Below are 15,151 nucleotides of genomic sequence, written 5' to 3'. Positions count from 1 at the left end.
TTCTCAGCAGAACATTGATCCTTGTTTAAAATAGACCATATATTATGCCACAAAACAACTTTTAGCAAATACAAAAAGGTAGAGATACTACCCTGCATTCTATCAGGTCATAATGAAATGAAATTAGAAATCAAAGATAAAATAAAAAATAGAAGCTACTCCAAAACTGGAAACCAAATAATATGCTATTGAATGTACAATGTGTTAAAAAGACATCAAAGAAGAAATTAAACAATTCTTAGAATTAACAAAGAACACACTTATACAACATTTTTAAATCTCTGGGACACTATGAAGGTAGTACTAAGAGGAAATCCATTGCATGGAGTGCATTCCTTAAAACAAGAAAAAGTCAACAAATAAATTACTTAGTATTGCATCTCAAAGCCCTAGAAAAAGAAAAACACATCAACACCAAAAGCATTAAAAAACAGAAAACAATTAAAATCAGAGCTGAAATCAATGAAATTGAAATGAAAGAAACAATTGAAAAAATTGACCAAACAAAAAGTTGGTTCTTTGAAAAAAAAAGTAAAACTGATAAGCCTTTAGCCATGCTAACAAAGAGAAGAGAGACAAAACTCAAATCTCTAATATTCATGATGAAAAAGGAAATATCATGACACACACTACATGAATACAGAAGATAAATACAAATTATTTTGAAAATTTGTATTCAAATAAAATGGAAAATATTTTTGAAAGCACTGACAAATTTCTAAAACCTTATGATTTGCCCATATGATTTGAATCGGGATAATACAAGTTAAACAGATCAGTTTCAACCAATGAAATAGAAGACATCATCATATGCTTACCAAAAAAGGAAAGCTCAGCACCAGATGGAAACAGACCTAAATTTTATAATACCTTTAAAGAATACCTAATACCAAGAGTGCTCAAGTTATTCCATGAAATAGAAAAAGAGAGAACATTTTTAAACTCATTCTATGAGGCCAATATCACCCTGAATCCAAAACCATACAAAGGCACATCAAAGAAAGAAAACTTCAGACTAATGTTCATCTCTAATGAACATAGATGGGAAAATTCTCAATAAAATTCTGGCAAATCAAATACAAAAAAATATTTAAAAGATAATGCACCAAGATCAACTGGGGTTCTTTCCAGAGATGCAAGGTTGCTTCAACATACAGAAATTGATAAATATAATTCATCACATCAACAGACTTAAAGATAAGGATCACATGATCTTCTCAGTATATACAGAAAAAGCATTTGACCAAATACAGCACCACTTGATTTTCAAAACACTAGAAAAACTAGAGATAATAGAAACATATCACAACATTTTAAACCTGTCTATGCTAAGCCCAAGGCCAACATTATTCTAAATTGAGTAGAATTGAAAGCATTCCTTCTAAAATCTATAACAAGACAGGAATACCCTCTTTTACCACTTCTATTTAATATAGTTCTTGAAATTCTAACCAGGGCAATTAGAGAGAAAAAATAAAGAAATATGAACAGGAATAAAAGGAATCAAACTATCACTATTTGTCAATGATATGATTCTATACCTAGAGAATCCCCAAAATTTCACCAGAAACCTACTAGAACTAATAAATGAATTCAGCAAAGTATCAGGATATAAAATCAATACCCATAAATCCATGGCATTTCTGTACATCAGTGATAAATCCTGTGAAAGAGAATCTAGGAAAATTAATTCATTTACATTAGCTTAAAAATGAAATAAAATACTTGGGAAACAGCTTAATGAAAGAAGCGAAAGATCTCTACAATGAAGATTACAGACACTAAAGAAACAAATTACATAAGAAGATGGAAAGGTCTCCCTTATTCTTGGATAGGCACAATTAACATTGTCAAAATGGCCACACTGCCAAAAGCATTATACAGATTTAATGCAATTCCAATCAACATCCAAATGAAATTCCTCATAGGAATAAAAAAAAGCAATCATGAAACTTATCTGGAAAAATAAAACACCAAGAATAGCCAAAACAATACTTTGCAAGAAGAGTGAAGCAGATGGCATCATAATACCGACTTAAATTATATACTATAGATCCATAGTAATAAAAAAAACAGCATGGTATTGGCACCAGTATAGACTTATAGACCAAAGGCACAGAATAGAAGACACAGCGACTAACCCATATAAATACAGTTACCTCATATTAGACAAAGGTGCCAAAAATATACATTGGAGAAAAGATAGCCTCTTCAACAAATCATGCTGGGGAAACTGGAAATCCATATGCAACAAAATGAAATTAAGCCACTCTCTCTCACCATGCACAAAACTCAACTCAAAGTTGAATTAGGAATTAGACCAGAGACTCTGCCTTAATGAAATAAAATTTAGGCACAAAATTTCATGTCAGATTAGGCCCTGACTTACTTAACAAGATTCATATAGCACAAGAAATAAAATCAAGGATCAATAAATGGAATGGATTCAAACTGAAAAGCTTCTTCTCAGCAAAAGAAACAATCAGTGAGAAGAATACAGAGCATACAGAATGGGAACAAATTTTTATCACATACACATCAGACAGAGCACAAATCTCTAGGATATATAAATAACTAGAAAAACTTTACACCAGAAAAGCAAATTACCCAATCAATAAATGGTCTAAAAAGCTGAACAGACTCTTCTCTGAAGATGATATACAATCAATCAACAAATATACGAAAAAAAATATTCAACATCTCTAGCAAATAGAGAAATGCAAATCAAAACTACTCTATGATTTCATCTCATTCCAGTCAGAATAGCAGCTATTATGAATACAAACAAAACACAGTAAGTGTTGGTGAGGATGTGGGGGAAAAGTCACACTCATTCATTCCTCATAGGACTGCAAATTGGTGCAGCCAATCTGAAAAGGAATATGGAGATTCCTTGGAAATCTGGGAATGGAATAACCACTGGACCCAGCTATTCCTCTCCTCAGACTATACCCAAAGGACTTAAAAACATCATACTACAGGGACATAGCCACATTAATGTTTACAATAGCTAAATTCTGAAACCAACCTGGATGCCCTTCAATAGATGAATGGATAAAGAAACTGTTGTATATATACACAATGGTATATTACTCCGCATCAAAAAAGAATAAAATCATGGCATTTGCAGGTAAATGGATAGAGTTGGAGAATATCATGCTAAGTGATGTAAGCCAATCCCAAAAAACCAAATGCTGAATATTTCTCTGGTATAAGATGCTGATTCATAATGGGGCTAGGCGGGGAGCATGGGAGGAATACAGGAACTTAAGGTAGGGCAAAGTAGAGGGAGGGGGAGGGTGGGCACGAGGTAGGAATGATGGTGGAATGATGGAAACCTTTACTCTGAGTATATATATGAAGATACAAATGGTATGACTCTACTTTGTGTACAACCAGAACAATGAAAAATTGTGCTGTATATGTGTACTATAAATTGAAATGCCTTCTGCTATCATATGTAAAAAATTAGAATAAATGAATTCAAAATTAAGAAAAAATACCTGGAAAATGCAAAACAATAGACCATAAAAACATTAATGGTTGCGCAATATTCAAGGGAAAAGGGTGAAGAATAGAGATCGTAGTAGTATTGAACCCATCACGAAAAAGAGCATAATGGTAGATACCAAAGGCTAGGCTTATCGCAATGTTTATACACCTTCAAAACAAGAAGTTAAGAATGATATGTCAGTATTGGGAACATTATGTTGATTTGGTAATGGTAACAAATAGTTCATAGAAATGCAAGTTATAAACAATAGGGGAAACCGTGTATGGTTGGAGGCATATGGGAACTTGGTACTATATCTAAATTTTCTGTATATCTAAAAATTTCACAACAAAATTAAGTGTGTTCTTTAAAACAAATAGAGCATGCTCAGCATCAGCCATACTCTAAGCAAGACAAGAGCTCACCTAGTGACACAGACGTTTTGTACTGACAATTAATGTCACACAACAACCCTCCCTTTTCTTTAATATGTTTCCCTTTGATTTTCACTTGGTGCTTTTCTATAAGTAGGTCACCCAAATCTATTTAACCATTCTCCTTATTTTTGTACAACAGAGAATAGAAAGGACTTGGAAGGAAAGTAGTATCTTCGATCCCAAGGAAAAATACACACTCTCCCACCAAACAACAGGGACAATTTATCACTCTGCTTCATGCCTAGTGAATCCTTAGCTAGAAAGGAATCCTCCTCCAGTGAGATTTTACTCCACTCATGCTTAAGAAAGAAATGATGTGGGAAATTCTTCAGCTCTCACTTACACCATGAGACATTAAAATGAGAATACTGTACTTTTGCTTACCTGACAAAACTTGGTAGGAATTCTGGAATGTAATCATGTACAGAGGTTCATTGGTTAACACTAAAGGATAAAAAGTGGATGATATTATTATGAGGCACAGACTACTTCATCAGGGTGTTAGGTAGTAGTTCAGAGACACCAAGATGGTGCAGACAGGATCTAAGAAAGATGCCAATCAAGGGCAAGAAAGGGAGACAAGTTATGTCCTTGTTTATGACAAGTCCCATTACCATGACAACTCCTTCCACAGATTTCATATTTTTAAATGACCAATGGGGGGTCAAGTGGGCAGTATTCTAATTAGGTTTACTAAAATAACCAGTGGAGAGAACTGGAAAAAAATTCTATTCAAGTATCATGAGGTAACCAATGGGTGCAAAATGGGTAAGGTTTTCAATCTGGTCAATATAGAGAAGAAAATGCCTCCCAGCTCAGCATATAAGACACTAATTTCCAGGTATTGGGGCCTACAGCCTGCCTATCTAGGCCCACTCTGCTCTATTCTACAGAGTGCTACTTTCATCTTCAATAATTCTGTACTTTCCCTCTTACTTGTTGCATATTAATCAGTTCTTTGTGCAGGATACCAAGGACTTGAACCCCACCTGGACACCTAAATAATAACAAGAAGGGTAGCATATTCCTGGCAAGCCAGAGTCAACAGGAAAAACATTCTGCTGTGCTTGCTTCGGCAGCACATACACAAAAATTGGAATGATACAGAGACTGTTGGAGGGAGAAACTCATGGATGTCTTAAGGGAGATCAGGAGTAGAGAGTAAAGGGACCAAGGGAGAAAGCAGAAGGGAGAGGAGAAATATGGGAGTTCAGGAGTAGAGAGTAAAGGGACCAAGGGAGAAAGCAGAAGGGAGAGGAGAAATATGGGGAATGATATTGGCCAAATTATATTGGTATACCGTGCACATGTATGAACATGTAACCACAAATTCTACCATTATGCACAACTGCAACACACCAATAACAGTGGAAAATGAAAGAGTTGTCAGCAAATAGTAGCTATTTGGCAATCCAAATTTGACACAAGGGGTTCTCTTTTGCTGGTGTCTGACATCTGAAGTTCTCACACCACTTGCCTGTGGCTGTTCTACCATCTACATAGCTGGAGGGTCACCTCCAAGCTCAGCCATGGCTCATGTGGGTTCTGTGATAAATTTGTCTTTCATAGTGAGAAGAGACCAGCCACAAATTCAGACATGACTTGGGTGAGAGAGGTGGTGGAGTGGACTAACTTGGGAGACTAGGTAAGGACCAGAGATATCCATGGGATTAATAGAAAACTTACACTTATCTCTCTGCCCACTTGGGGCAATCCCCTTAGTCTCTGAGCTCTTCCTTCCTTACTCAGGTAATTTGCTCTTATGAATGATTTTTATAGCATAAATATTCAAAAGTAACAATAATCCAAACGGTTGGTTTACAGTAACTTCAAGAAAATAAAAAGCTTCAAGTGCACTTTTGGTAATTCATAAGATCAAAGATAAAACAACTAAACATCTATCTAACAAAATGTTAGTTTCAGTAGTCAATTCAAAAAAATTGTGTACCGTGTATTTATATGTAAAAATGATATTACTTTCTTTATAAGTGTTGCTAGCTTCATTAGATCTAATTTTTTTATCTTCTTCTTTACTACAACATAGCTTTTCTTTTAAATTTAGGCATGCATTAAGCTTTTATAAAAAATAATCCTAGGGATGCAAGAAGAAAGAAAAATCGAATAAACTTAAACTTACAATGAAATAAAACATTCTGTTTTCATGGCTTGGCACAGTGATTGGTATACATATCCACAGCTCCCATTTATCTGGAGACAGATTCTATCTCCTTAGTCAGAAAACGTTGTTCCTTGGTACCTGACATATATCTGAAATTTCATATTCTCCCAGCTGGCCCTTTAGCACTAGACTTATTCTTTATTAATGCATACTCAGTGAAAAATGACAGAATTTAACACCAAAACATTCTATATCTAGTCATCCCTTTGTTGTTGGTTTATTGAATCATTTGTGACAAATATGAAAAATTTATAACAATCTAGAGAAAAAGCGTTTTATCTTTTTATCAAAAATATTTTATCTTGTTAAGAATGTTTTGCCACTCCTACCTCCCAAATCTCAAATGGTGATATTCACAATTGAAAACTTCCTTTACAAAAAGTATTTCCTGAGCTCAATTTCATTGCAATCAGTGACTGAACACAACTTCACACTTGTGTAGGGAAGTTAACCATCTCCTCAGGGATTTAGTGATTAGAGAGGGAAGAAAATGGTAACTGGTTTGTCATCCAGGAGATATTTTCCATCCTGTTTCCAAAATATGTGAATTCAGTTATTGGTAGAGGGTGACTAAAGCTTGGCTTGGGAAGCATGGGTAGAGTCCTTAAAGAAGAAGCAAAGGCCTGGGAGAGTAATTCTGAGTGCTCAAGCGTCACAGAAGTGTCTCTCAGGGTCTCAGTGAATGTGCTGCTAGAGAATCTTAGGTAAGGAATATTATGGCATCATCCAAACATCAACTCATGTGGAAGATTTTGGTGTTCTTAAATTGATTCATTGAGTCTGTTCTTTATCCTGATTGGTGATGGCTGTGCCAGTTTCAGTGAGATGTTGAATTTCACAGGTCCTGAGGACAATACATAGATTCTAGTTTGAAATACTTGATTTTCCATGAAACTAAATGCTCCATTGCATTTATTAAGAGTTGTGTGCAACTTGTATTCTTCTGATGAGAGATAAGAGAAGGGGAAGTCACCAAACCCACTGTACTTTTCTACAAAACATGTCTAGGATTAACTTGGGTTTTCAGCTACATTGGGTCTTCTATTTATGACAGAGCTCCTCCTGTTTTACCATCTCCTAAATCTGCAATACAGTCTTCAGTTCTTCTTCATAAATCATATAAAAACCCTGGGGTAGGAGATATCACAATAGCAAAAAAAGAATGTTGGCTCCATCTTTCACTGGATTCAGGTTTTTAATCAATAGTATCTCAGGAGCTTCATGCAGCATATAGTATTTATACATTCCACACTAGGCCTGGGTGGATTCCCTTGATTTAGTCCCTTGAATTTCTCTGTATTTCCTTCTAAGGTTTTTGCCTTGACTTCAGGAGCATTCTATCAAGAATCTGGGCTCTCAAAAATTCTGTCTTCCATTAGAAATGCATTTAATAAGACTGGAAAATTTTGATAGACTATTAAAATCATTATTCTATCATTCTTACTAACCATATGGAGACTCGGAAATTATTACTACTTTCACAGTATTACATAGATCAAAAACTCTTAAGGAATTACTTATTTTAAAGGGATTCAGTAAAATGCCTATATTTAAGTCATGGTTGTGTCATGCAATTCAATTTTTACCCATATTCCTGCAGAACACCACATGCATATATAAAATTAACTAAGGAGACTTGAAGATCTCAATTTCTACTCGGGAGAATCTGAACATATTTCAGGGTAGGACTGAATATCTTTTCCTTGTAGGAGACATTTTCTGTAAAGGATGCTCCCAACTCATTTTGACAGAATATATATTTTCTCTTCTAATACACAGGTCTGAGGAAAAAAATGAAAGCATAAAATATGATATTATTGACTTATGTTTAAGAGACTCTACCAGGTGTCTCCACACAATGGATTATGAATGCAGAAATACCTAAGCTATTTCCTAAGAAAAATGGAAAATTTTTTAAAAACCTAGAATTCCTCCAGTTACCAAGGATCAAATTTGCCAGAGGAAGCCAATATTATGGTAGGCTTTTCTCCTCTCAGCTTTGACATTGATAATGTCCTAGGTGAACCCTCCGTGGTGGACCTCAGATAAACACAGGCTGCTGGGTCTGGGATACACACTACTAAATCTCTCAGTGTCCCACACTTTCATAAATAAACCATGATAATGGGCCTCTTGAGACATTTTTCCTGGAAGTTTCCTAGTTCCACTTCTCCAGACTAACATCAACAGACTTTGTTGAACAATGTACAACTAGGCAGCAAGATTTTGGATCTTCGAGATCTAAGGGTAAATAAAGAGGTATCTCCACCCTTCAGAAATATGCAGGAAAAATAGGAAAGTAACCAAAGCTACCCATTAAATAATGTAGTTATTAACATAAGCCAAAGCACAGTAAGTACTACAAGCTTAGGGATGAAGGTATGATATGGATACTTCAGGAGGAGATGGGGAGATTTAAAAAATCATTTATTGGAGGAATAACTGATGCTGATATATTTATTGACTGCAGTGTGGTGGGCAGAACCCAGGGCATCATGCAGGCTAGGCAAGCACTCTACTCAGAGCCATGCCCAAGATCTTACTTGAAGTTAAAATGAGGCATCAGAGCCAGTCCTATTACACAGAATTATTTGATAAATGATGACTCTAGAGAAAGAAAAGTGTGCTTGATGATTGGAAGCCTGTCAGTGAAAATTCTACTGCTGTCACACGCAGTCCTGCATTTCCTTTCAGAAACAGTTGTTTCAACATCCCCATGAAGATGGACCAACGGTTCAGTTATGTTGCCATAAGAAATGCCTTCTATCTCCAGGCTGGCATTGGGATTGCAGCAAACACCTTTCTGCTTTGCCTCCACACTGCTGCTGCCTATGTGGGCCACAAGCCCAGGCTCACCGACCTCCCTGTCACCCACTTGGCCCTTACACACATCCTCATGCTCCTTACCAGGGGCCTTTTGGTGTCCACAGACATTTGGGAAACACAGGACATTCCAGGCGACTTCAAATGCAAAGTGCTTGTCTTCCTGCACAAGGTCATGAAGGGACTCTCCATCTGCACCACCTGTGTCCTGAGTGTGCTTCAGGCCATCATCATCAGCCCCAGTGGCTCCTGGTTGGCCCACTTCAAACTGAAATCTACAAATCCCATTGTGGGGCTATTTGTCTTCTTATGGGCCCTCACCATGTCCCTCTCCTGCAACCTGCTCCTCTGCACTGTGGCCACTCCTAATAAGACCCAGCCTGGACTTCTGTTTGTCACTGACTGCTGCTCCTTGCTGCTCGTGAGCCACATCAACAAGTCATTTTTTCTCACCTTGATGGCATGCAGGGATGTCTTCTTCGTAGGACTCATGGTTCTCTCCAGTGGGTACATGGTCCTTCTCTTGTACAGACACACACAGAGGTCCCAGCATCTTCGCAATTCCAGGTTCCCTCCAAAATCCTCCCAAGAACAAAGGGCCACTCAGAGCATCCTGCTGCTGATCTGTTGCTTTGCCATCCTGTACTGCGCAGACTCCATCATTTCAATGGCCATATGTATGAAATGGACTAATAATGCCATCATAGTGTGTGTCCAGATACTTGTGGCCAATGGCTATGGCACAGTCAGTCCTTTGGTGCTGATCACTGCTGATACTCAACTAACAAAAATTACTCACCTTATATGTGGGAAAAAAGCCATTTTCTGATGAAACCTATCCGAAGGATTTTTCTACTCTTATTAGAACAATTTTCTCTATTTTGCAAAATTTTCTCTCAGAAAAATATTAAGCAAGGGTTCCACAGTTTCTTTTATATATATAATTTCATTTTATTTTTAGTTGTAGTTGGACATAATACTTTTTTATTTGTTGCTGAGGATTGAACTCAGGCCCTTGAATGTGCTAGGAGAGTGCTCTAGCGCTGAGCCACAACCTGAACCCCAGATTTCACACTTTCTATCACACCAAGATAATATAGAAGGGTAGCATGAACCCTATGTATAATTTCACCCTATGTTTGTGTCAATGTCTTCATCTGCATGTTTATGATTTTTTACAATTTATTCCATTTATTTTTTGTGTCTGAACTTTATTGTGGGAATATTTTTTTTCTTCCTGTATTACATTTCTTAAAATTTTATTAGGTGATGGTCTATTTGAGGTACATTCTTCCTTTCTCTATTTAAAAATATCTTATGTTGCACTTTTCCTAAAAAAGTTATTTGGAGCTTGGCATGGAAGCATGAACATGTAATGCCACAAATTTGGGAGATGGAGGCAGGACAATCACAGGTTAGAATTCAGCCTCAGCAACTTTTCAAGACCCTCTCTTACAATAAAATATAAAAACAATTGGAAAAAAAAAGTTCCCTGGGCTTAATTCCCAATACTGAGTGAAAAATAAAATTAGTCACACAATCAGTGTTGAACACAAGTAAATCCAGCTACTCAGAAGCTGAGGTAGGAGGATCCCAATTTAACATCCAGACTGGGTTACTTACGGATATGCTGTCTCAAAACAAAACAAAACAAGGGCTGGGGTTATAGCTGAGCAGTACAGCATTCATGCAGCATGTGCGAAGCCCTGGGTTCAATCTTCAGCCCCACATAAAAATAAATTTTTTAAAAAGGTATAAAAAATTAAAGGGGCTGGAGATGTAGCTTAGTGGTAGAGTACACCTGGTTTCATTACCTGTACCAAAACTAAAATCTAAAATCATAATGAGGTTTTGCTTTTTACCTAGAAACATGCTACTATAAAAAAGTAAATACAAAAAATAAGTATTAATAAGGATATGGAGAATGGAAATCACTATCATTTTTAATATTTTTTAATTGTTGACGGACTTTTATTTTATTCATTAACTCATATGCAGTGCTGAGAATGGAACCCAGTGCCTCACACAAGCTAGGCAAGGGCTCTAACATTAGGCCACAACCCCAGCACTCACTATCCATTTCTGATAAGAATGAAAAATACTACAGATGTCATTGAAAGCAGTTTGGGGTTTTATTAAAATGCTAAGTACAAATTATCATATGAGAAGCCCACGTTGGTCTCCGTGCAGGTGACAGGGGCCCGGGAATGGCTTCTGTCCATTGGGGGCACCACTTTATCCATGAGTTCCAGACCTGTATATCCAACTACCTACCAGATATGTCTGGGATGTTTCACAAATTCCCAGGCTTAACATGTTTATTGAACTTATTCTCTCCCCATGCCTCAATAACAGAAAGAACAAATGTTGTATTTGATACTTTTTCCTGAATTCCCTATATTGTTGAATAAAGCCAACTACTTAGCCACCAAATAAGTAGTTGGGAAACATGGAGGAAATCATGAATTCCTCAGTTTTTTCTCATTCTTGATTTCAAGTTTACTACCAAGTCTTATTGATTCTCCCATCAAATATCTTCCAAATCTATGTATCCCCTTTCCATTCCAATCTAGATTCTTGTCATTTCTTTTTTTCACTCAGAAGACTACAGTAGTCCCCTAATTATTCCCTGATCTCTTCTCTCTCCGGGCTTGGCTGTTCTACAAATGACCTAAAAAGGGAAACACTGATCAAATTGCTTCACTTGTATGAAACCTATCAATGGTTTTCCACTGCTGTGAGTTTGATCTCTGACATATGTGAGGATAGCCTGAGGTCTGAGCCTAAGCAACTCCATTTTAAAAACTCCAGTTTGAAAACTGCAGGCATGCCTAACAGGGAGACCACCAATATGGCCCTCAGGCACAAACAAGTCACTTCTCCCCACCCTGATAAGCTCAGATTGAAGCCTCTGGCAGGCTGTTCATACTTGCCCAGGGAAAAGCACCCCAAAAGATTAGGGTGAGGACCACTACATCAGATGGTTTAACCCCAGAGTTAATGATGTCACTGAGAGATGGTGGAAGCTGATAAGGATTAAAAGGGGGGACAAAAGCCCCCAAATTTGGTATAAGTAACAGAGCAAATGAACAGATATTCAGCCAGCTGACACTGAAGCCCTCACCTTGAGAGCCTGATGAGGACCTGGACTGGCATCCCAATACATTTCATTGTTTCTGATCCTTACCACTCTTAAACTTTACAGCCACATCTTGACCCTGGTGACAACCACAACTTCTCCCTATGAACCTCTCCTCAACCAGTCATAAGCTCCACCCCAGGAGAAGGCTGCCTTGGTTCCTGACCTGATCATACCGGTCTGAGTGAGTGTGCATCTGCTGGACTTAAAACCTAAGACTTAAGACTTTTGATCTAATGCTTGAATTTACCATGTAGAGGGAATGTCTGTCATTAGACTATCATAATTAAGTGTTTGCAGTGCCTAGAATTAATCTAGAATGGTTTGTTGTGAATCAATTATCTAGAATGTTTGCTGTGAATTGATTATGTCTGTTGTAGTGCCTAGAATAAGGATTGTCATTTTCTTGACTAAAAACCTATAGAGTGAAATTGTATTGAGTGATTTGAGTGAGTAAAGCATTGACTGGGAAAAAAAATTATTATATGACCTACCATTTCCACTCCTAGGTATTTACAAAATAAACTGAAATCAGAAACTTGAACACTTGTACATTAATGTTCACAGGAGCACCACCTGGACCATCCTGCTGCTCATGAGCTTCTTTGTGCTCATGTACTGTTTGGACAGCATCTTCTCCTCAAGAACTATGGGGAACAATAACCCAGTTTATTATTATATCCATATGATGGTGGCCAATGGCTATGCCACAATCAGGCCTTTGCTGCTGATCTGTACAGAAAAAACAAATCATTAAATTCTTGAAATCTTTGTGGGTGAAGACAGCACATACTTACCTAGTGATGATAGATAAGTTTCCCTAATATGCCAATAAACTAGCTTATGAACAAAAAATTACAGCCTAGAACATGGTTTTAAAATGAGGCTTCCAGTAACTTTATAAACTATTGTGAAAAAATTCTCTAAAATAAAAAGAATTTTACATTCAGTGATTCTAAAGATGCCAAAATATAATTTTTAGAATATTCTAACACTTTTAAGGTATTTTAGTGAATCAGATCCAAATATTTACCTTTCTTAATATTTTTAGTTGTACATGGAGACATTTTCTTTATTTAATTTATTTATTTTATGTAGTTCTGAGGATCAAACCCAGTGTCTCACATGTGCTAGGCAAATGCTCTACCATCGAGCCACAATCCCAGCCCACAAATCTTTTTTCATTTGTTTATTTGCTTTCCCAAGGATTGAACCCAGCAGTGATTAACCCCTGAGCCACATCCACAACCCTTTTTAATTTTATTTTGAAACAAGTTGCTTAGGCCCTTACTAAGCTAAACTGGCCTCAAACTTGTGGTTTACCTTGCCTCAACCTCCCAAGTAGCTGGGATGACAGGTGTGCACCACCTTGAAATTTATCCAAAGAAGGAGGAGGAGCTCTTGTTATAAATTCAGTTAAGCAGCACTCTGTGCTCTCCAGTCTTTCAAGGGTATGTTGCCTTAGGTAGCAACAGTTTCTTTATTTTCTGGGTAAAATGTTTTACATGAGGTCAAAATGTCAAATACAAATTGTAGAGGAACACAGAGAAAATTACTGGCCTTGATAATGTGTCTTGGAAATTATGGATTTGAGGTATTATTTTAATTAGAAAAAAGAAAAATATGTCAGAGTTCCTTTTTATAAATAGATTTATTTTATGCCACTGAATGTTTCAAAAGATGAACTGTAGAAAATGTTGCAATGGCATATTTTACTGTCTCATATTAATATTACTCCTATCTAGTAATTTTGGTTTAAAATTTATAACTAAGAAACATCTGAAAATTGAGGACAGGTTCAGATAACTTGTGAAAATTCTGTACATGTATGTCTCCTAAATAATAAAATATTCAAAAGGCACAATAACTAATGCCTTAGTTAACAAACAGGTCTAACAAATTAAAATGATGGTCTCTTGTGCCACAGGAGTTGCAGAAAATGACAAATGGAGAAGGAAGGAAGGAAACATGAAAAGACCTTTCACAAAAGGTCTAGAGACAGCATGAAGGTGTCTGAAAAGATGCTCAACAACACATATCACTGGAAAAATAAAATAAAACTACAAGATCCCAATAAGCACTCAATGGCACACACTCACACAAAACAATAGTAACTAATACTGCTTGGTGGCAGAGCACAGGAAGGACCTTTTATTGTTGCTTGGATGTCACATAAGTCCCTGGGAAGGAGTGCTGTGGTTTTCTTTTTCCTTAATAAAGTTGCCATATGATCCATGAATCACACTTCCAAATTTTAGCCTCATTATTTGTGAACTGTTGCCCACAGGAATGGTTTATGCTACTGAAGGCTGCACCTTGTTCCTCATGCCATTTGAACAAGAATGACATGGTTTTGACAAAAAGGAAAAGCAGGTACATTATTGTTTTGCTATCAGTGGAGAAGCATAGGGGGCTCCAGTCCCAGAGGATGTGATTATGCTCATCACAGGGAACAGAGTTTGTTTTTGTTGTTGTTTTTTGTTTATTTTGGGTATTGGGAATTGGACTCCAGGGCCCTTGAATACTGAGCCCCATCCCCAGCCCTGTTTCATTTAGAGACAGGGTCTCACTGAGTTGCATAGGGCCTCAATTTGGCTGTGGCTGGCTTTGAACTCTTGATCCTGCTGCCTCAGCCTCCTGAGACAAGGGGATTACAGGCATGAGCCACTGTGCCCAGAGAGCAAGGTTTTTTAAAGAAGCCATTTAAAGGCTGCCTGTCAAGAAGTTCCTCTAGAGGAATTTAATTCACTTGTTAATTTGGAAGACAGCAGTTCCTTAGGTCTTTTGGTGCCACCCCTGAAGTCTGAATTCCTTGGTTCCTGTGGTGGGTGTGTGCTGGTCTAGGATATGAAAAGGTTATCTAGTTCCCCACTGCCAGTTTGTGGAGGGGGTAAGAAAATAAAGGAAAAGAAAACATGTCCATTTTAAAAGAAGCCTAATTAGCAAAGCAGCAAAACATGAGGTGGACGACTTGTACATATGCAACTGTGGACAGCAGCTTCCTTCAATATCATTGTACACTGGAAGAAATACACACATTATGTTGCAAATTAATAGAGAAGTAAATGTACTTTTATAAA

At 37.1% G+C, this 15,151-nt stretch overlaps 1 protein-coding gene across 1 annotated transcript; it reads left to right on the top strand.

Moving 5' to 3' along the window:
• The first annotated feature begins 8,831 nt into the window (after nt 1–8,831).
• Nucleotides 8,832–9,761, top strand: LOC143404147 (putative vomeronasal receptor-like protein 4). The gene has a single exon (XM_076862460.1). The coding sequence runs from the start codon at nt 8,832–8,834 to the stop codon at nt 9,759–9,761; it is 930 nt and encodes a 309-aa protein (XP_076718575.1).
• The last annotated feature ends 5,390 nt before the right edge of the window (nt 9,762–15,151 follow it).

The sequence above is a fragment of the Callospermophilus lateralis genome, chromosome 7, assembly GCF_048772815.1.
Source record: "Callospermophilus lateralis isolate mCalLat2 chromosome 7, mCalLat2.hap1, whole genome shotgun sequence".
NCBI lineage: Eukaryota > Metazoa > Chordata > Mammalia > Rodentia > Sciuridae > Callospermophilus > Callospermophilus lateralis.
The sequence above is the reverse complement of the archived record's forward strand: the minus strand, read 5'-3'. Positions and strand labels throughout refer to the sequence as shown.

Excerpts from the sequence above, each read along its gene's own strand:
- LOC143404147 (XM_076862460.1), top strand. The coding sequence starts at position 8,832 with ATGGACCAACGGTTCAGTTATGTTGCCATAAGAAATGCCTTCTATCTC.